This window comes from Apium graveolens, chromosome 2, assembly GCF_009905375.1.
Source record: "Apium graveolens cultivar Ventura chromosome 2, ASM990537v1, whole genome shotgun sequence".
NCBI lineage: Eukaryota > Viridiplantae > Streptophyta > Magnoliopsida > Apiales > Apiaceae > Apium > Apium graveolens.
The window spans coordinates 314528672-314550936 of record NC_133648.1 but is presented as its reverse complement, the minus strand read 5'-3'; the positions used below and the strand labels follow the sequence as shown (position 1 = coordinate 314550936).

The window sequence follows — 22265 nt, the reverse complement described above, 5'->3', positions numbered from 1 at the left end:
AGAAAAGAGGAGTCCACAGTTAAACAATGTGTCAAAACAGCACATACTTATACAAAAAACACACACAAACACACACTACTTTTCTCATAACAACAAATTAAAAGAAACAACTCCCAAAGCAGCCTGCTCAAAGAGTCTTGGAGACCCTGATCCCATTGTCAAACCTTTCTAAATTCTAGGAGTCCCAGAGATTATTGCTTACATGTTTTTTTCTTTACATGTTTTTTAAAAAATTTATCTTTCCCAAAAAAACATAAAAAATAATATATTTATTTAATCATCAATTCAACTACTAACCACTTTAGTCCTTGATCTTTCTTGAATTGTGTATCAATTCTCTGTTCTTGCCAAGATTATCCCATCCAGGTTTGTCTTTTTACTTCTCTGACTGCAGAAAACCATAAAAAATTAATCTTTTTATATAATTTTCTAATAAAGTTTCCACCTTTATTGCATAATTGTTCATGATTCTTGTTCTTTATCAAGATTTTGCATTGTTTGTAATTCTTGATTCATTATGCTTGTATATATGCATATATGTATGTCCACACAAATTTGTTTCTTTTAATGGATCATGTGAATTTTGTAAAGTAATTTATTCTTGGTTTTGTTTAATATTCTTGTTTTGCTAGAAAAAGAAAAAAAGATAGCTTGTTTGATACCATTGAATAGTAATTACCTAATACTAATAGTGCTTCAACTAACAGATATTCATTTAGTACAAGATTGAAAATTTTGAATTCTTTCTATTAGTTGATAAGATGATTTTGAATAGTGTTTTTATAAATTGTTTCAGATAATTTAGAGACTTATGAGCACTTGCTGGAGGTGTTCATTAAGGTTGTGATTATATTTCTGGAATTCGATTTGAAGATGAGAAAATTTGTTGCTTGCGCGAGATATCTTAGATCAGCTTTTCGTCGCCAAAGTGATATAGTTTATTGTGGGATAAGCAAGAGAAGTTATTTTGTTGATACAAATCTCAAGTCGTTGTATAAGCAGTCTTACATTGCTGATCAATGCTTACGCGGACACCGGTCTTTTGTGATATCAAGAACTTTATATGCTGATGTTTCAGGAAATGCTATTGAAGGTATGTTAGCATTTTTTTATCATTTAATTTTTACCTTTATTGTTTTTTGTAATTTGTAATAGTGGTTTTGCCTAATTATCTGTATCTCATTTATGTGCTTTGGGTTTTATTGATTATATTACAGAATTGAGCAATTCCGGTCCTTCTGGCCCTTTGGTGGAGTATGAACGTAGAATTGCTGCAGGGGAACTTGTGGACGGTGATGCTTGCCAGGTATAGATGAGTATTAGTCACAATATCTTCAGCTCACTTGCTTTGGCAAATGAATATTATGTTTTTTAATTTCCCCAGTTCGAAAAAAGATGACTTCCTTTTATTATTACTGGATGAGGTATTCTAGATTCATCGACTTCAGTAGAACGCTTCCAAATGTTTGCCTGCATACATAGTTTTACTTAAATATAATTTTCAGGTTTTTCAGCTTGCTAATAGAAGTTGTTGACGCACTGTTTGTATAATCACCTATTCTTTCTTTTATGAATTTCTCTATGCAATAGATGTTCAAAATTTAAGCATTCAATTGATTGTTTGTGTTGCAATCACATGATGCACTTCTTATCATGGTATATTAAGTAACCTCAAATTAACTGTAGTTAAGTAACTTTTGTTCCAAAATTTGGAAAAGCAGTGAGCTGTAAGCAAAATGGGTTTATTTAAAATAACCTCCTAGCTTTCCTCTAATAAAGTACTTTTTTGTTACCTTTGCCAGACAGGAACCTTAAAAGAACTTCAAAGACTTTATGATGAACTTGTCGAATTAGCTGATGCTTGTCGTCTAGATCGGTATACTGCTTCAGAAAAATCAGGAAGGTAAACTCTTTGATAAATTTTGACCTTAGGCATTAAAACTACTTAGGGATGTTGCAAATTGCAATTTGTATGTTTGCAATTGATTCTTGCCACTATGTACATATCGGTTTAAACTTTAGTCCAATTTCAGGAGTAGGTGGTTATGGTCACGTTTCATGCCACAGTCATCATACTCACCAGTGAAAGGTCTCTATCTATATGGAGGAGTTGGCACCGGAAAAACTATGCTGATGGATTTGTTTTTTGAACAACTGTAAGAAATTTGTTATTAATGATTTCCCTTATAAATACTTTGATATTGATATGAAATAGTAATCCTTTCACTTATGTAGATAAGCATATTGTTTTAGAAATTCTGAAGCGGCTACCTGCTACCTTGTACTGTTTAGTAATGTATCTTCGTGTGTCTGTACAACCAGGCCTTCAAATTGGAGGAAAAAGAGGATCCATTTTCACGACTTCATGTTGACTGTCCACAGCCGCTTGCAGGTAAGAATATTTCATAGTATCCTATTAGGTCTAAACTTTGTCACTCATTCAATCTCAAGTAGGGTCTCCTGTTATCTACGATTTCCTGTGCATATCTATCCCTGAACTAGGAAGAGCCAAAATATATACATCTTGGTAATGAGCTGTAGTAACAGCTTGAATACCACAACAAACACCACCTCAGACTATGCTTTGTAGCATTTTTTTCTTGTTGGTTCCAGTTGGAGAATAATATAGTGATGGCAGGACAGTAATTTTTAAATAATATATCGCAGAAACACAGGGGTGTTGCTGATCCCCTTGAAGTTGTTGCAGGGGAAATTTCTGACGAATCAATTTTGTTGTGTCTAGATGAATTTATGGTATGTCATGGCTTCTCAAGTATCTTTGTTTTAATGTAGATGGTGTTTGACTGTCCTTATCTTTTCTGGTTTTCTCATATTCCCTTCTCCCTATTGTCTTAAAGGTTACTGATGTTGCTGATGCGTTAATCCTAAATCGATTGTTTGGACATTTGTTCAATAACGGTGTTGTAAGTCAACAAACCTCCTGTTTTATTATCTGAGAGTATCCTCTCTCTTCAGTTCAACTTTTGGTTCACTTCTAGAGTATGACATGATAATTTCCTTTGTGTTCATTTGTTGATCCGTGGAAAGTAGATTCTTGTTGCTACATCAAACCGGGCTCCAGATAACCTTTATGAACGTGGGTTGCAAAGAGATCTTTTTCTACCATTCATTGCCACTTTGAAGGTACACATTAATCAAGTAAATATGGTGATCAGAAAAGCTAAAACCAGTGATTTTCTCATTTAGCAATGTAAGAAACAAAGTTTGATTTCTAAATCCTTAACAGACACTTTTGACATTGTAGAAACGTTTGTGCTGGTTTGAGCTTATCTGGTCATTTGCTACTGAGTAGTACTTGTCATAGTGTTTACGCTGGGCAATATTCAAGTTTTAACTTTGTTGTTTTATTGGATAAGTAACTTGGAAAATGTCTAAATGTAGGAAAGATGTGTAGCTCATGAGATTGGTTCTTCAACAGACTATCGGAAAATGACTTCGGTATAGTAATATTAAATCTACTCTTTTTAATTACACAAAAATCGTCGTACTTCATTACTTTTTTCTTAGTGCCTTATTATTCCTAACCTGCACTGCAGGCTGAGCAAGGATTTTATTTCATCGAAAGATATGAGTCAGACATCCTAAAGGAGAAGTTTGAACAATTGATTGGTGGTCATAGTGCTCATCCGCAAGAGGTGGAAGTTGTTATGGGAAGGAGATTGCTGGTGTGTATGAACTAAGCTCCTTCCCTCATATACTTCTGTAGCAATGCTTTATTTAGGCATATATCTAACAAATTCTATTTTAATTATTTTCCTTGTCAGGTTCCACTTGGTGCTAATGGCTGTGCGTACTTCCCGTTTGAGGAACTTTGTGACAGACCTCTTGGAGCTGCAGATTATTTTGGATTGTTTAGTAAGTCATGTCAGTTAAAGTGTTCCCACATACATATGCATACAAGTTATCTTGGCTGCTACCAAGCAGCTTGGTAGTTGGATTTCTTAAATGAAATTTTGTTGAAACAAGATCAACTCTCCAAGAACAACATATTACACTATCACAGTAGTGTTAAGTATAAATCATTTGGCTTTCTATATGTTTCTTATGTCATGTGGGTTCACTTCAGTTATCAATTCATTTCATTTGTTTTCAATATTTGAGATAACATAAAAAAACAGCGCACTCTAAAGTACTGTGCTTGGAAATATGTTTCTAAGAAACGTGTTATTTGTGCAGAGAGCTTTCATACCTTGGTATTAGATGGTGTACCTATCTTTGGGCTCCACAACAGGACAGCAGCATATCGGTTTGTTACTCTAGTTGATGTTAGTCATTTTCTTTGTAACTGATTTCAACAGTTGGACATGTATAGAATCCCACAGTATCGTAGCTCTTGGAAAAGGTTGCACCATGAATCTGAAGTACAAGAGTCTCGTACTACAAATATTGGAAGTCATACTTGCGATATGCGCTCTAATCAGTATATATATGTATATTATATACAGGTAATGTATGAGAATAAAGCCAGATTAATGTGCTCAGCTGAGGGGACCCCGTTTGACCTCTTTGAGAGGATTGTAACCATATCTGATGCACAACAGATGGCACCTCGAACCTCTTCAAGATCAAGAAAAAATGATGATTTTGATCTTTGTGTGGATAATGAGTTGGGTTTTGCTAAAGAACGCACAATTAGCAGGTTTATTTATCTTCCGTGCATCTCTTTTTATCAATCTAGCACAAGAATCTGTTTTTCCTTAAACAGATGTGATTCATGTTTACTATGCTTGTCTTCCTGATCTCTATCTTTAAGCATGTCCTATTTTTTGCAAGTGTCCTTCGGGTTTTTTCATTTTATTAGTAGTAAACTAGTAACCAAATTTGCCTGGTTTCCTGGGCTATTCTGCAAACCTACATAAAGAGGAAGCATTCTTTCATTGAGAACTTATTACATCCGGATGTTGGTTCATCACAAATTCTATCAAGTGCATCATACATATAATGCTTTCACAATGTCTTTTGCAACCAATTTTTTGTACAACTTTTTAAAATTTGCAAATTGCCTTGGGTCTTCATGGAAAAGTTAGTATGATAAAGCTTCCTACATTTCAATTTTTTATGGATTCTGCTTCCGAGTGGAATTTTATTTGCTTAGCTTAATCTGAGTAGAGTTTGCACCACCAAATAAGGTAGTGTTCTATAATTGTGTGCCGCTCTCAAATGTGGTTGAAACATTAACACAGGTTAACAGAGATGAATAGCTCGGAGTATTTGGAGCAGCATGCCGAACTAATAGCAGAGAAGTGGCTCCCTCAAAGTGACAGTAAGGAGGCCATACAAGCATGAATGCACCTTTTAGATCCCGGGCAGACCACTGTTGTATTGTATGATTAGATGATTATTACAACATGTTACAAGATGTCAGTTCAATCTGTATCTGAAAATTCATTAGTGTAATTAGATGTAACTTATCTTATAGACATATATAAAATTCATTAGTGTAATTAGATGTAACTTATCTTATAGACATATATACCAATAAACAATCAGAGTCTCCGATTATATGAAAGTTACAATGGTTCGAAACTTTACAGTAAAGAAGTTTTCCTGCTATTCACAGCCTATACAACCTGCAAGAATTTCGCTATAGAAATGTATAACTGCCATCTTGAACCTGTGCATTAGTATTTAGAAGTAATTTTAATCTTGTATCATGAGATCACTTTAATTGTCAAGTAGATTTATTATTATTGACAAACTAACATAAGTTTAAGCCATGGGGTTGCAAATTGCAATTACATTCTCTCGGAGTTAAATCCTTGGATATTTGTGGAGTAGGCGGATTTAGCTGAGCCAATAATATTTGTCAATATTGGACATGAATTGAAACCCGAATATCTAATTTGCAATCCGATTTCCTGAGACAAAATTCGAAAATGTCCTGATGAATCCTGAAATGACCGAAATAATCCAATTTAAGAATTTCATTCATTTACACTTTACAAATTCAATTTCATTCAATTTTAAGTGATTTTAACTTAATTTACCATTGGCTCGTTTACAAAATAGATCCGAAACCCCAAATTCTAAGCTGTTCCGCATATCAGCATAAGTGAAAACAATGGTTAAAAACACAAGAAATTGATTTAGTAGAAACATTACAATAATCACCTTAAACCTTAAACTCTAAAGCCCCTTTTTGAGACAATCTCTAAAACCCCTTTTTCAGACAACAATGGCAAATGTGAGTGAAACATCCTTTGACGATCTTCCTTCAGAAACAGCTGTTGAAATCTTCACAAGACTTCCAGTCAAAGCCCTAATCCGGTCAACCTCGGTCAACAAATCATGGTACTCTCTTATTACAAACCCTAAATTTATTTCAGCTCATATTAAACATACAATCTCTAGTGTTAATGAAGATGTTGTTCTTGTCATTCCTCATTCTAATGTTTCCGAAGAACCGTATGCTTCTTTATATTCATTTGAAACTGGGAATGTTATTGATAAATATGAGATTCCTTTTAAGACTAGGACTAATACAATGCAGTTAGTCGGGTCGGTTAACGGGCTTTTGTGCTTGACTGATGTTAATATTCCGTATGTTGGTCGAGATTTGCATTTCTGGAACCCGTCGGTTAGGAAGTATCTATCGATTGTTACTTCTTGTGATCATAAATGGAAAGAGAAGGACAGAATTTTCAATGTAGTCGGGTTTGGAGTTGTCGAACCTGGTGAAGATATTAGGGTTGTTAGGATTATGTATTGGGACCAAAACCCGGGTAAGCTGGTTGGAGAATTTGCTCCTGTAGTTGAGGTTTTTAGCTTAAGGGAGAAGAAATGGAGGGAGATTCAAAACACCAGGGTTCCTCGAGTTGCAAGTGAAGAAATAGGGATAAGTGTTGGTCATATGGTGTACTGGTTAGATTGTGTAGGACGCACTGAAACCCATTCTTGCACAGTGTGTCTCATGTCATTTGATTTTAGAAATGAGGTGTTTGGGCTAATGAAATTGACAGATGATGTTCGCTATTGTTTAGGAGATTGTGCCTCTTTTAGTCTAATGAAGTTTAAGGATTCACTTGCTATTTGTGTTTTTGAAATAAATGGAAGTAATGGAATATACAGCCAGCCTTTTTATATATGGCTAATGAGTCATGAAGATGGTACCGTTTCCTGGACTCCTCATTCTAAATTTGTATATGAGAGAGTACAATGGCCTTTGACTTTTACAAAGAGCGGACACTTATTAATGTCACGTGGTACAAATTCTGACAGGATGGGTCTTTTTCCTCTTCCTCCTTGTGTAGACGCTTCCTTCATAGAGAGTTTGGTCATGCATGAAAGAGGATCTGAACTGTTGGAACTTGAAATCTGCAACGTGAGTTGCCCCGGATCGTCTTTAATATCCTTCTGGTAAGTAGGTATCATTCTATGTCAATCGTCTCTACTGTTTTGCTCAAGACAGATTAATTATTTTTATACTTTTATGCCACCATCTTATTCAATCATGACACATAATTTTTAAGCAAGCTTTGACTGGTTAAAAAATATTGTACAAATTAATTGAATGTTCTTACTTTATTTAACGAATTTCTAGACCAAGTGAATGTAATGTTTAAAAGTTTCTCGCTGACATGCATATTATTTGCTGTCTCATTTTATTATGGAGGATGCGTGTTTTGGCAAGTTGCCTGATAAAAGTTTGCAGTTATCATTTTTTAAAATCGCAATTAAGTAACTAAGGTGCTTGTATGTTGATTGTAGTGAGCTGATCTTTATAGCTTTTAAGTTCCATATGAATCTGATTTGGTTTATAATGGAACAAATCCCAGAAGGTGATCTGTGAGCTGTTATAGGATTTCACTTTCAAAGTTTGTTAAAAAAACATTGATTTAAAAAGGAACCTTATGGTTTATTTCGATATCTCTATGAACCTATTTAATTTCTTCGTCCACTCTTGGTTAATTTTCCTCTATTCCATTTCCAAAGCCATCTTATTCTGGCCATAAACTCGAAAGCTCAAAGGATTACAGATTCTGTTCCACCTTATCACACTATGAATTCAGAACTAAATTGTTCTAATCACTTTAATCTCTGGAATTTACTAATTGCTAACAAGATTTGTACTTGGAAAAAAAGCCGAGGATACAACATGTAGATGCATACTTTTCTTGCTAAAAAAATGTTGGAAGACAACCGAAAAGCTGCTTTAGATAGTTCTTTTAGTTACTAAAGAAACTCGCTATGAGAACAAAAGATTACAGATAGGCGATAATGGACCTCTTGACCGATCTTTGTATGTTTTGCCCTAACCAGTGGAGATCTTTTGGGTTGTATTTGAAGCTGAATTTCCACATTCTTATCTTTTCCCTGATGTTCTTCTTAATTGTTATAGGCTTAGCAATTAATAATAAGTCTGGACTTCATTACTACGATATTTGGAATGTTCGGTACAGGACTATTGACCGATGATCCCATAGTGGGGTTTCCGTATGCTGCACTTGCTGTTGTTAGTCCACTTGTTTTTAAAAAATGTATCTACAGTTAATGTTTTAACTGTTTTTGATTGGTATAGTTGCACGCTTCATATAGATCTTCTTCTCCCTCTACTCTTATATACGCTTATCTTTAGCAGGTCACAATGTCACGCATGATCTTAGCTAGTTTCCAGCTCGTAAAACATATGAAATTTGGATTGGGAAGAGTTAAAGTATTGCAACCTCTCATACATGACACAGTAATTTTTACTTAGAACCCCAGACGGTGTGATTTCTTCACGAGTACATATGTTGAAGTTCAAGAATTACTTGTGAAGAAGGATTATTTATATTTGGGATATTCTCAATGGTACCATTTGAAAAAGTCAAAACCACAAGGGTACCATTGAGAATATCCCTTTATATTTTATGCTTTTCTCCTGCCTTCTATGTCGCTCCCGCATTATTATGATGTGTGCGTTGATTGATTTAAAATCTTGTACTAATCGATTGAATCTTTTTATTACTATATCTGAAGAGTTTATGCCTTGTGTATCTGGCAATGCTTCTCATTTTGGTCCTATATCCACATGTTTCTCTGCATAGTGTACGATGTCCTTCATACTGAAGGTACTCTGTGCATTTCACTATTTTGGGCATTTATTTTATTTCACTAGGTGCTTGTTGAACGCTTTTTTGGTTATATTATCTATATCCATATCAAGTTCGGCAGGACTAGGCAGAATACATTGAAAGCGGATAGATATTTCTCTAATCATGCTCTTGAATTTTGTTTTTACTATCCACATAATTATTTTAACTATAATGTGTCCTTCCGTTAGTCCCCCAATCAACTGAAGCTTGAAACCGTTTCTAGACTTGGTAATCTAGCAACCAAAATTTGACATATATACAAGTTTTACTTGTATAACATATATGATTTTATGCCTATGGACTACATCTGTTTTTTTGTTTTGAGATTACTTTCCCATGGACTTACATTGTCTGTTCTTGATATCCATTTGCAGGTAAGGTTGCTGACTTGGTTTCGGATCTCCTCGCAGTTCTTCTTGGTGCAGCCTATTTAAAATAGTTTAAATGGTGCTAGCTTTACTGAATGGTAGAACTTTTGAACCCCAGATAGTCATGTCCAATCTCTAGGGAATCTAGTTGGTGTAACCTGCTGTTGTGTTTAATTTATGTCTCTAAGAGGATATTTTGACTTGTTCATCTGCATACTTTGTATGTGTAGCAGGGTCTCTGTCTCGAGACTCCACGAAGGCATGCTTATAGGTATGCTTTTTGACAAAATGACATGCCATTTATTAATTAAATATAATAAAATTTAAAACACATTTATTATACTAATATACACTGAACTTGAATGTAAAATTAAAGTTAGTTGACAGTAACAACCGAATACCATCATAATACTCAATTATATTAGTAACTTTTTAGATACTCAAATATATATAAATATTTTATAATTATATTTGTAATTTCTAGATATTTCTAATATTAAAATAATTATTAAAAAATAATTTTTTTTATTAAAAAGACATGTCAAATCATGAAAAGGCATAACGTCATGACATGCACATCTTAACATGCCCGTATCGCTGTGACATACACCCTGATGGATATTCCCCAATGTCATGGCTTGGTTTTGGGTGGCTTACTCATCATTTAAATCTTAGTAGTTTATTATGTCTTAAACCCAAACTGAATTCGAATTGTGAAAACTATTTTAACAATCCAACTAATTAAGGTTTTTCAAGATAATATTTATTTAAATCCAAACTCCATTAAAATCCGATAAAACTTTACAACTTCTCAAAAATACAATAAACTTACAATTCTTGAATTAAAATACAACTAAATTACAACCATGCCAACAAACTCTCAGAGAAATCTAAGAAAGACCAAACTACTCAAAGTTCCATAACTCGCACCCTTCCCATAAGTAGCCCGCCTAAGTAAGAATATCTGCCGGAGGAATACAAAGAGAACAAAGGACCGGCAGTGAGCGAAAGGCTCATATACGGATATAAAATAAAGCATAACTGAACAAAGATTAAAAGATAACGAGGTTAAGAACACAACTGAATATCTGAATGAAGCACAATACTAATAGTGAATGAGACAATATAAAAAATGAATAATCAACTCACAAAACAAAACTAAATGCTTACCACATAAAACTTATCATACTCTTACACATATCCTTATCAATTATACATAATAATCTCAAATAATATAATCGAAAGAATAATGAAAAAATGAAATCATACCCTTACACATACTCTTACACATATTCTCACACTTACAAAATAATACACAAAATAGCTTACATACGAACATGGGAGACAATCTTACACTTACAGGATGTCCTACAATTTCGGTAATCCAGAAATATGTAGTCATCAAAACTTACAGGGGCTTGCACAACACAAAACAAATGCTACCCAATATCTTACAGGGGCTTGCACGACAATAAGCACGTGCTACCCAAAAGGCCAAATCATACATATACTAGCCATGGCTATACGTGTCCCACAACTTCGGCGACACGCCCATACAATTTAAGTACACCGCATAGGAGGTGCCAAGCACGAGATTATCCACTCGCGATGGATGTCTTACAAACTCCCAAGTCATACAAAATAACATAAATAACTCAAAATAAGTACTCAAAGATCACACACTCAAATATCTTACATCTCCAAAATCATATATAAATTTATCAATAACCTCAAAACACTATAACCCAACATCACGAAACAAAATAACATAACAAACCACTAATTATTGATAAACTCAAATCTGATCAGTTTCAAAGAATGTCAAATTACTGCATAAAGATGAAGTCAACTGAAAAAGTACGAAACACGAAAGTTGTAGGAAATTCCGAGACCTTTCCAGAATGGTGAGGCTCGTCAAAAACGAACAAGTAACGAATTCAGAAAATAAATAAATGCGGACTGCAGAACAGAATCAGCCCCTGATTACAATTATATTTTGATATTTAAGACATCAAAATCACAGAATTTAGCAGCCGAATGTAAACGCAAATTGTAGATATCGAAAAGAGCTTTCCAGAATGGTATTGCTCATAATATTTGAACAAATATTCAATTTAATATAATTTTTCAAAGGTTGGATATTCAAATCCCGAAGTCAAACAGGCAGGTCATACAAATTGCAGAAAAACTCATATTTAGAGACCGAATTTCACAAACGGCAAGGAACGAAAGTTGTAGATAATTAAAAGACCTTTCCGAAATGATAAAATCAATAAATTCTAACAGATAACGAATCAGATATGAATTTAACAAGAAATCAGATCGTATACAATGAAGAATACGGAAACGAAAAATAAGAGAACAAACAAGATATCCGTACACACCAATTCGAATTCGAAAAGAAAGAGTACAAAAAAGATGTCCGTACACACGAATTTGAATTTGAAAAGAAAGAGTATAAAAAAGATGTCCATACACACGAATTCGAATAGAAAATAAAGAGTACAAGAAATATATCCGTACACACGAATTCGAATTTAAAAAGAAAGAGTACAAAAAAAGATGTCCGTACACACGAATTCGAATACGAAAATAAAGAGTACAACAAATATATCCGTACACACGAATTCGAATTTGAAAAGAAAGAGTACAAAAAAAAGATGTTTGTACCTCGAGATCTTAGTTATCGAGAATGTTAACAAAGAATTCAGAACCCCAAATCACAAGAACCCTAATCCCTTAAACTCTAAATCCATAATTTCCAATTTGACTTTATTGTTCATCTATTTCTCCTTGTTTTGCCTTCTATTTTCCTCCTTTTCTATCTATTTTACTCTCTCCTCTTCTCTCCATCTCTTTCTCTTTTCTCCTCTTTTCATAAAACGTAAGTAATCTCTTTTTCTTCTCCCTGTTGTTTTTTTTTTCAAACCCTAACTCTTTCTTCCTCCTTTCTTTTTTTTATTAAAACCCTCACTCTTTTTTCATAATAGCCTTACTATTTTTTTTAAACCAATACCCTTAAAACAATATTCTGAATATAAGAATAAAAATAAACTTATAAAACTATTTTAACTACAACACACTGACATTAATAAATAATTAAATTAAATAATTCAACTAAAAATAATTATAAAAAATCGGGATGTTACAACTATGCTACGTTTTAGTAACTTTGAACAATCAATTATATTTATCTTTATTTACAGATGTACTTCTTTTCACTTCAACATAATTAAAATGGTAACTTTTGCAACCTATTTGTTGTACAACTTTTTAGGATTTGCAAATTGCCTCGGGTCTTCACAGAAAAGTAGTAGGATAAAATTGCATACAACTCATTTTTTTTATGGATTTTGCTTCCGTGTGGGATATTTTTTTGCTCATCCTCACATGTGGTTGAAACACCAATGGCTACAATAGCTAGTTGAGATAGGTCGTTCGTATATCGTATATAGGTACATTAACACAGGTTAACGGAGATGAATAGCTCGGACAAGTTGTCTCTTTAATATACAACTCCAATCCATTACACTATTTTGGTATAACTAGCTTTATAGCCCGTGCAATGCACGGGCATTTCTATAGTATGAATTGATATTATTTTGATTGTAATTATCGACGATATATTCATGTTACTTCATGATGGATCGATTAACTAAATATCTCTTTTTACGGAATTGAGATCGATGTCGTACTTAACGTATTTTTTTCTCAAAATGAATTGAATATGCGGCAATGAAATTGAAATATACGATCAAAACATAATACAAATAAAAGCACACATATCTCCTAAAAATATTTATAACTCATAAGAATGAAATATTGCGGAGTTAATTAAAGAGTTACTATAGTTGTTTACATGGTACAATTAGTGATACAAAATACAATGAATATGAGGTAATTCTTACTTTCTGTTACGCCCAGATTCCTTCAGGAGCTTGAACAGGCTTCGGCTACCTTGAAGGTGGCTTCGGCTGTACCTGAAAGTGAAGAGAATGCGAGGGTTTGTACCCCCGATTCACCTCCGATGTGAGAATCAAAATCTGTTTGTAATGGTAGGGTAATAATACAAGAAAAGCAGAGTGTTTACGAGAATGTCCCCTTTGTCTTACTTCACAAGGGTTTTTATACCCAATTCTGCCTTGAATGTCCAGCCGTTACAAATCATTAAGGAGGGAGTGAAAAGGGGGCGTTATGTCCCTTGTTCTCTCCAACGGTCTGCGAGTAGTGGGCCTCGGCTTGGGCTTCCGTGGGCCTTCGTTTTGCGGGCCTGGAGGTCCTTCGGCCCAGTAGCTTAACCGCTTATTGGGCCTTCGTTCGATGGGCCTTGTTGGGCCTATAACCAACATGTCCCTGTCCTTCGGCTGGGCCTTCGGGCTGGCCGACGGACACCGGTCTCGGCCCATATTGGGGTGAAGAAACCCTAGGGCGATCGCTTCCGTTCCGCCTCGATCTTCGGTCGTACACGTGGCAAGCTTGTGGGGACTTGCAGTGCATTAATGTGACAGTTGTTGGCACGTCGTTCCATGGCTCAATCTCAGCCGTTGAATATCAACCATTTTAATTTGGGATGTTTATTTCAAAAACCCCCAAACGTCGCTTTTCTGAATTTATTTTAGGCGCCTATATAAGCCCATTTGTGCATTTTCTTTTCTTTTCATCACTTTTAGTTCCTCCATACACAGTGAAAAATTGCGGTGAATCTTTCAATCACGTGCAACAGCAACTCCGTCTTCCCAGATCATCCCATTTCAATCCAAGAACATCTCCAGATAAGTAAGTCCCTTTTCTTGCTTTTCAGTTTTAAATTTGCATGCCAGTTTTCTGTGTTTTAGGATGTTTGCATGTGGACTTAGTGGTTTTGTTCTGGGTTCATGGGGTTTTTCTGGGTTTTGTGCGTGTGCCATTGTGTTTTTTGGGTTTTTTGGGCATTTCTGGGTAGGTAATAGAAGTTTCTCTGGGTTTTACCAATTTGAGGGGGCCCCATGGGTTTAAAGATGGCATGCGAGGCGTTTTCTGACCAAGAACGTTCTTCGGGATTTCTTGGTTTTAGAACGTCTTTCGGGAGCCGACCCAGGGTGTAAACATGTGGTCCGGAGTTTGAGATGTTTGCGAAAGGTTCTGTAGGCAAGAACATCCTTCGGGCTGGCTTGCCCCAGGAGCAACCTTCGGAAACCGCCTCCGGGTTTTTGGTTCGTTCGGTCCTAGGACGTGTACTCAGTTTTTTATTTTTTCTTTTCTGTCTGCTAATCCGAGTACATGGACTAATGTCTCTCTGTTCCTGATACAGGGACATGGACCGAGCAAACCGCCCCCAGATTTTTGGGACCCCTTGTCGAACAGCTTGGAGGGAACGTCTTCCCTTTGCCCCGAGCGGACGGGACAAGCCCTTTTTGGTTCGGCTGCGGACTATCCCGCAGCCAATAATCGATCAGAACTGTCTAAGGGACGCGTGGTTCAGATGTACGATGATTATTCCGTCCCTCGAGGGTTCTGTTGGCTGTATGCGCTGAGGGAGGGCGAAAGGATCTATGATACTCCCGGGGTGCCGGATGGATACGGAGGCTGCGCCGTAGGGGTTTCGGAAGCGGCCTTTAAGTGTGGCTTAAGGGTGCCTCCGTTGAAGTTAATCAAGCATCTTTTCTTCCAGATGGGCATCGCCCTCGGACAGATGGACCCGAATGGGTTCATCCATATTAACTGTTTCCAGAACAGATGTCTTCACGCCGGGATCGCACCCAACACTCGTCTATTCTGGTACCATTATGACTTTCGGAAGAACCCGAAGAGTCCCGGTTTTTACATCATCGCCCGTCGAGCAGGGCGACTCGATTGGACGGCGACCAACTCGAACAACAAATCCACTCACACTCATTGGTGTTATGTGAGTGGTCCACGGTTGGCTGCCATGTCGGTTTGGCGAGATATGAATCCCTCGCTGCTTCTTATGCCGAGCCTGACCTTGGAGGAGAAGGAGAATTGCACGGCGTTAGTGGACGTCAATGTGAAGAAGTTGGGTCCCGGAGAGTTTCGGGACAAGGACTGGCTCTTCAGCTTGTGGGGTGGGGGTAACAAAACTTCTTCCTTTGTTTTTTCTTTCATTAGTTTTGTCCCATCACCGGTATATTTGTTTTTCCTTGTTATGCATTCGATTATATACGCTTGGACTGACTTGTTTCCCCTTTATATTTCAGTGTCTTCGAGAGAGGCTTTGATCGAGAGGAAAAAGGCCAGGGCGGCCGAGAAGAGGGCGGCTGAGGAGGCGGCAAAGAAGGTCGCCGATCAGAGGGCTACGCCAGATCCTTCGGAGGACACAGGCGAGAGGGCTCAGACCGAGAGGGCTTCACCGCCCCGCCAATCTCACGTGGCTTCTGAGGCCGAGGAAGGGGACGACCTGGAGTACATGGGAGAGGGAAACCCTTCCAAGTGGACCCGGAGCAAGGAGGGGATCATGCGTTCCTGTCTCCCAGGGTGGGGCGTGCTCACGTCCGACCATATTGTGTACCCGGACCGGCAATCCACAAAGGAGGTGGCTTCGGACAGATCCCGGCTGGAAGAGGAATTGGAGAGGGCGAACCAGAGGATCTCCCACCGGAATGTCCAGCTGAAGAGGTCCCGAAAGGAGCTTCGAAAGAAGCAGAAGCAGCTGGACCGGACGGAGGAGCGTTGTTTCCAGTTCGGCGCTGACTATGTCCTGGAGAAGGCCCATGGCCTGAACTGGGATTATAAGCAGTTGCTGGACGACAACCTGGAGGATCCAATCGGCCGGCCGGCAGTCGAAGTCCCTCTTGTCTCCTCCGGCGAAGACGAAGAGCTCTCGGATGAAGACCCTCAAGCCTAAGCCTTCAGCACTGAGGTGCTTGATATGACGGAAGATGATCTTGTTGCGAAGTTTGCCGTTGGTATTTCCATGGTCATACCCAACTCTTGCAGCGGCATGCTTCGTTCATCTTCTTGACTTGTATTTTTATTTTTTGTAATCGGTACTCTTGCTTTTTGTAATTGGTACTCCTGCCTTCGAGCTTTTATAATTTAACTAGCCTTCGGACTTTTACATTTTAATGCAACTTTCATCTTTCGTCAGCATTGTCTTATTTACTGCTTTTAATAGTTGTATCTTCGGCTTCATCCGCCTTAACAATTAAAACGAATCGCCTCTTCGGCATTATTGATGCCTTAATGATTTTAATAAAATGAATTGTATCTTCGGCTTCATTCGCCTTAATAACTTTAATGAATCGTTTCTTCGGTATCATTGATGCCTTAACGATTTTAATAAATTGTATCTTTGGCTTCATTCGCCTTAACAATTTTAACAACTTTAATAAAATGAATCATATCTTCGGCTTATTCATTTGCCTTAACGATCTTTTTTAATAAAATAAATTGTATCTTTGGCTTCATTCGCCTTAACAATTTTAACAAATTTAATAAAATGAATCGTATCTTCGGCTTATTAATTCGCCTTAACGATCTTAATGAATTGTATCTTCGGTTTTATCTGCCTTAACAATTTTAACAATTTTAATAAAATGAATCGTATCTTCGGCTTATTCATTCGCCTTAACGATCTTGATGAACTGCTGCCTTACTACCCCCTACGGCTCCAAGGGTTAAAGGTCGAAGGTGACTTCGGGCCGTTAATCCTTTTACTGGATTTAGGCGAAGGAACAGGGATGCTGATCTTTCAGCGATTGCCCCTAGATCAGCATGTCATGGTTCGTTCGTCCAAGAGTAGGACACATGATTGTCCCTAGACCTGGTTTTGGATCCCTTTTAGAACACATGATTGAGGCCGAAGGACCATGTTCTTCTCCTAGATTGCCCCAGGTCAGGGGTTCCTTCGGCCTTTTTAATATCAAATGAATAAGGGGAGACGAATGATAGGGCGTTATTCTAGGATTGCCCCTTAAGGCCCTTAGTTCGTGTTTACCATGTTCAAATTGAGTCATAATAGTGTAGTGAAGGATGTTCGAGTTTTGGATGATTGCCCCTTATGTCTAGTGTTCAATTAACAAATTAGACAAGGGCAGCGGCCGAGGGGTTTATCTTCTTCGGGATCGCCCTCAGATAATACTCGGGCGGTCGCGGCATGTGTAAATAAAGAAATTTGATAGGAAATGCATATTTATTTATAATCAAATTGTTTACATTCTTCACATATAATTCAAATACAAACTTTCAAGAAATTTCTTACTGATAAAATTTTTGAAGGCGACTGGCGTGCCAAGTGTTTTTGATTGCCTCGCCTGACAGTGTTTCGAGCTTATATGTTCCGGGGCGAACGACCTTGATCACCTTATAGGGCCCTTCCCAGTTAGGCTGGAGCTTTCCTTGTTTGGACAGCATGGATGCGGCCAATTCCCTTAGGACCAGGTCTCTAACTCCGAAGGACCTTTTTTCACATTGGAGTCATAGTGTTGTGCCGCTTGTAGCAAATACCTCATGTTCCTTTGGTGGGCAGCTTCCCTTTCCTCCTTCAGTAAGTCTACGTTCGCCCTCAACCCGAAGCAATTAGTTTCCACATTGTAGGTCTCGGTTCGGTATGATTCCAAGCCCACTTCGACGGGAACTAGGGCCTCGGTTCCATATGCCATTCTGAAAGGAGTTTCTCCCGTTGATGTCCTAGGGGTGGTTCGGTAAGCCCATAAGATCCAAGGGAGCTCTTCCGCCCATCTTCCTTTGGCCTCGCCCAACCTCTTCTTTATCCCTCGAAATATCACTTTGTTTGCCGCTTCGATTGCCCCATTTCCTTGCGGGTGGGCGACTGAGCTAAATTTTTGTTCAATTTCGAAATGGTGCAGAAACTTGCGGAATCTGTTCCCAATAAAATGAGTTCCATTATCTGAGATGCATATTTTTGGAATGCCAAATCGGAGAATGAGCTGTTTCAGGAAGAATTTTTTCGCGGCTTCTTCGGTTATGGATGACAGAGGACGGGCTTCGACCCACTTCGTCATGTAGTCGATGGCGATTATGCAGTACTTTGCTTGCTTCGTGCTAGTTGGTAGTATGCCGACTATGTCCACGGCCCATACGGCGAATGGAATAGGGCTTAGTACAGAGGTCATTTCTTCTGGGGGTTGTTTCGGGATAGTGGCGAACAGCTGGCACTGTACACACCTTTTTGCATAGTTGCTGGCGTCGGCTTTCAGAGTGGGCCAGAAGAATCCCTGTCAGAGAATTTTAAAGACGAGCGACCGACCAGCCATGTGTTCGCCGCAAATCCCTTCGTGCACTGCCTCTAGAGCTTGTTGTTGTTCTTCGTTATTCAAACATCGCAGAAGGGGTTGACTGACCGACCGGCGATACATCCGTCTATTAATTATTGTGTAGTTCGATGCTCTGTATTTAATTTTCAGCGCTTCCTTTCGGTCGGGTGGTAGAATGCCTTTCTCCAGAAAGTTCCTGAGGGGGGTCATCCAGTCGCTCCCCTGGTGGATTTTAAGACATTTTTTCTTCTCGATCGAAGGCGTCTTGGCTTCGGTGAGGTAAATAGATACAGTTAAGTTATGTGTCTCGGCCGAAGCTAGCCTGGAAAGGGCGTCTGCCCTAGAATTGTTCTCTCTGCCAATTTGACTCAGTTCAAAGGTTTCAAATGATAAGGAAGCATCACGTACCTTGGTAGCATAGGCTTTCGTTCGGGGATCCCTTTGCTCATATTCCCCCGTGAAGTGCTTTACAACCAGCATGGAGTCATTGAAGGCCCTTAGGTGCTTCGCCTCGAGGCTTCGGGCCAGCTTCATCCCTGCGAGGAGGGCCTCATATTCAGCCTCATTATTTGTCAAAGGGAAGTCGAATCTTATGGATTGGCATATCTCAAATCCTTCGGGGTTGGAGAGGATCAAGCCGGCTCCACACTTTTTTCCGGCTACCGACCCATCCACAAAAAGTTTCCACTTCCCTGGGATCCGGATTAGTTGTTCGTCAGGTGAAAGATCCTTCGGGCCCGAGAATGTGCATTCAACCATGAAGTCGGCCAAAGCCTGGGCCTTAATTACTGTTTGGGGAACGTACTCGATATCAAATTCCCCAAGTTCGATGGACCATGCTACGACTCTTCCAGAGGCTTCGGGCCTAGTCAAAATCTTCTTCAGAGGTTGGCTAGTGACAACTTGGATTGTCTGGCCTTGGAAATAATGTCGCAATTTTCGGGAGGTCATAACCAACCCATATGCGAATTTTTCGGTGTTGGGGTACCTTGTCTCTGCATTCTTGAGGACATGGGACACGTAGAACACGGGATGCTGGTTACCTTCATAGTTTTTCACAAGGACGACCCCCAGAGTTCTGTTGGACACGGCTAGATAAAGCTGAAGAGTTTCCTTCGGATCGGGCCTCATCAAGAGTGGTGCCTTTGTCAAATATTCTTTTACTTCTTCGAACGCCTTTTGATATTCGGGTCCCCACTCAAAATTCTTTGACCCTTTGAGCACGGCGAAGAAGGGAAGTGCCTTTTCGGCTGACCGGGAAATGAAACGTCGAAGAGCGGCGAGCCGGCCCGTCAATTTCTGGATGTCTCTGATGCATTTGGGAGGCTCCATATTAATAACTACTTCGATCTTCTCTGGGTTCGCCTCTATTCCCCGGGCGCTGACCATGTACCCGAGAAACTTTCCACTATAGACTCCGAAGGTACATTTGTTCGGATTGATCCTCATGTTGTTCTTTCGGAGCGTTTCGAAGCATTCTTTTAGGTCTTCGGCATGGTCTTGGAATAGTGATTTTACTATCATATCATCCACATATGCTTCCATGTTCCTTCCGATCTGCTCTTTAAAGACCTTGTTCACCATTCACTGGAATGTGGCTCCAGCGTTCTTCAGTCCGAAGGGCATTTTAATATAAGTATAATTCCCCTTTGGAGTTATGAACGCTGTCTTGGGCACATCCCTGTCATTCATAGCAATTTGATGATAACCAGAAAAAGCATCCAAAAAACTGAGTACCTCATATCCTGCCGTTGCGTCTATCAGTTGGTCGATGTTAGGCAAGGGGTAGTGATCCTTCAGACATGCTTTATTGAGGTCAGTATAATCCATGCACATTCTCCATTTCCCATTTGACTTCTTGACAACCACCATGTTGGCTAATCAGTCGGGATACTCAATTTTCTCGATAAATTTGGCTTCTAACAATTTTTCCACTTCGGCTTCTATTACCTTCTGTCGTTCGACTGCAAATGTCCCATTCCTTTGTTTTACCGGCTTGGCCTCGGGCTGCACATTCAAGCAGTGCATTTCCATCTTGGGATCCAATCCGGGCATGTTTTTCGGCCCCCAGGCGAACACATCATGGTATTACCGAATGACAGCTGTTACCTTTACCTTCAGATCCGCCCCCATATTTTTTCCAATCCGAACCATCTTTCCCGAATGGCCCGCATATAATTCCACTTCTTCGGTCTCTACTGCGGGTTCGGCAATTGGGCTCGAGAGATCGGCCCCAAACTTTTCCAACTCGATGTTCAATGTTTCCCGGCTTCCGCTGGGTTCGGACTCTGACCGCTTCCTCTTCCCGGTTCCATCTGGTCCTTCGTATTCCTGATCCCTCTCAAGGTCTTCGAGCATTATGATTCGCCTCTCATTTCTCCTACCCTTTTCTCAGTGGGGAACTTAAGTTTAAGGTGGGGTATAGACTCCACTGCTTCAAATGTCGATATGAAGGGTCTGCCGAATATGACATTGTACGGGCTTTCGATCCGAACTACATAGAACTTTACCAGCTTTTCAACGGTATATGACAACTTGTCAAGGAGGACTGGCAGAGTAATCATTCCTTCGAACTGAATGTGATGCCCTCCAATGGCATAAAGGGGAGCCTCGTTGCAGGGCTCTAGTTGCTCTCCAGCCAAGTTCATCTTGCAGTAGGTTTTGTGGAACAGTATGTTGGCCGAACTGCCTGTATCCACCATTACTTTCCATATTTTATTCTGCCCGATGATAGGATTGATGATTAGAGGATCCTCGTGCGGGCGAATGACATCCTCGTAGTCTTCGGTGCTGAAGGTCATGGGCATATGGGGCTTGGCTTGTCCGAACTGATACAAGTTGTACACCTGTCGGGCATACTTTTTTTTTGCTGTCTTACTATCCTTATCCAGGATACTCCCCCAGATATAGTTTTTACTTCGCCCCTTATCCTGTCCCTTCGCTCTGGCTCATCGGCCTCTATTTCCTCCTCTGGGTTCTCCTTCGGGCCCAACCTATCTCTCAGATCTCGGACGAATTGATTAAGCTCGCCATCTTTGATCATGCGCTCAGTGAGCTTTTTAAGATGATAGCACTCATCGGTGTTATGCCCCTTGTCCCTGTGATAGTCGCAGTACTTATCGGGGTTTTTCTTGTGGTTCGGGACCTTCATCTTGGCGGGGCGAACGAACCCTGGCTTGCCCTTTATTTCATGGAGAATCTTGGAGATCGGCGCGTTCAAAGGAGTGAACACGGCCGAATCTCTATCTCGACGCCGTTCAGCCCCACGATCTGCTTATTTTCTTCCTTCTTTCTTGCTATCCCTCCGATCAGATCCTGATCTTGAGCCCTCATATCTGTCGGCTCGCTTTGATCGGTCATCCCTCCTTGAATCTTTATACCCCCCAATACTTTCCATATTTCGGCGAATATTCTCGCCTCTTACATATATATCATTCAGGGATTTTGGGGGAAAATCGTAAAGAGATAAGCGGAGCTTTTTACCTTTATAGGGGTCTAGCCCCGCCGTTAAGAAGCCTATTGCTTTGATCTTATTCAGGTTAGTGACCATCCCCGCTTCTTCCTTGAACCGAGCGAGATAATCCCCCAGC

General features: G+C 39.1%; 3 protein-coding genes across 3 annotated transcripts; 2 read left to right on the top strand and 1 right to left on the bottom strand.

Moving 5' to 3' along the window:
• Positions 1 to 75: 75 nt before the first annotated feature.
• LOC141708809 (uncharacterized) lies at positions 76 to 5574 on the top strand. The gene is made up of 15 exons (XM_074512602.1): positions 76 to 366; positions 797 to 1093; positions 1218 to 1306; positions 1803 to 1903; positions 2034 to 2156; positions 2323 to 2392; positions 2668 to 2754; positions 2859 to 2924; positions 3052 to 3144; positions 3403 to 3459; positions 3558 to 3686; positions 3786 to 3876; positions 4198 to 4286; positions 4467 to 4660; positions 5205 to 5574. Exons 2-15 carry the CDS (start codon positions 874 to 876, stop codon positions 5305 to 5307), a joined length of 1512 nt encoding a protein of 503 aa, XP_074368703.1. The 5' UTR covers positions 76 to 366; positions 797 to 873; the 3' UTR covers positions 5308 to 5574.
• A 455-nt stretch (positions 5575 to 6029) lies between these two features.
• LOC141708808 (putative F-box protein At1g47730) lies at positions 6030 to 9794 on the top strand. The gene is made up of 2 exons (XM_074512601.1): positions 6030 to 7377; positions 9470 to 9794. The coding sequence occupies exons 1-2, from the start codon at positions 6197 to 6199 to the stop codon at positions 9471 to 9473; spliced, it is 1185 nt and encodes a 394-aa protein (XP_074368702.1). The 5' UTR covers positions 6030 to 6196; the 3' UTR covers positions 9474 to 9794.
• An 11238-nt stretch (positions 9795 to 21032) lies between these two features.
• LOC141703878 (uncharacterized) lies at positions 21033 to 21826 on the bottom strand. Its single transcript, XM_074507273.1, has 2 exons — positions 21593 to 21826; positions 21033 to 21503 (listed from the first exon to the last, which is right to left on the bottom strand). Exons 1-2 carry the CDS (start codon positions 21824 to 21826, stop codon positions 21033 to 21035), a joined length of 705 nt encoding a protein of 234 aa, XP_074363374.1.
• Between the last annotated feature and the right edge of the window lie 439 nt (positions 21827 to 22265).

Excerpts from the sequence above, each read along its gene's own strand:
- LOC141703878 (XM_074507273.1), bottom strand. The coding sequence starts at position 21,826 with ATGAAGGTCCCGAACCACAAGAAAAACCCCGATAAGTACTGCGACTAT. Across the intron at positions 21,504-21,592 it reads GGGACAGGATAAGGGGCGAA|TTCGGACAAGCCAAGCCCCA; the intron begins GTAAAAACTATA and ends AACTTGTATCAG.
- LOC141708809 (XM_074512602.1), top strand. The coding sequence starts at position 874 with ATGAGAAAATTTGTTGCTTGCGCGAGATATCTTAGATCAGCTTTTCGT. Across the intron at positions 3,145-3,402 it reads CATTCATTGCCACTTTGAAG|GAAAGATGTGTAGCTCATGA; the intron begins GTACACATTAAT and ends GTCTAAATGTAG. Across the intron at positions 4,287-4,466 it reads GGTTTGTTACTCTAGTTGAT|GTAATGTATGAGAATAAAGC; the intron begins GTTAGTCATTTT and ends TATTATATACAG.
- LOC141708808 (XM_074512601.1), top strand. The coding sequence starts at position 6,197 with ATGGCAAATGTGAGTGAAACATCCTTTGACGATCTTCCTTCAGAAACA.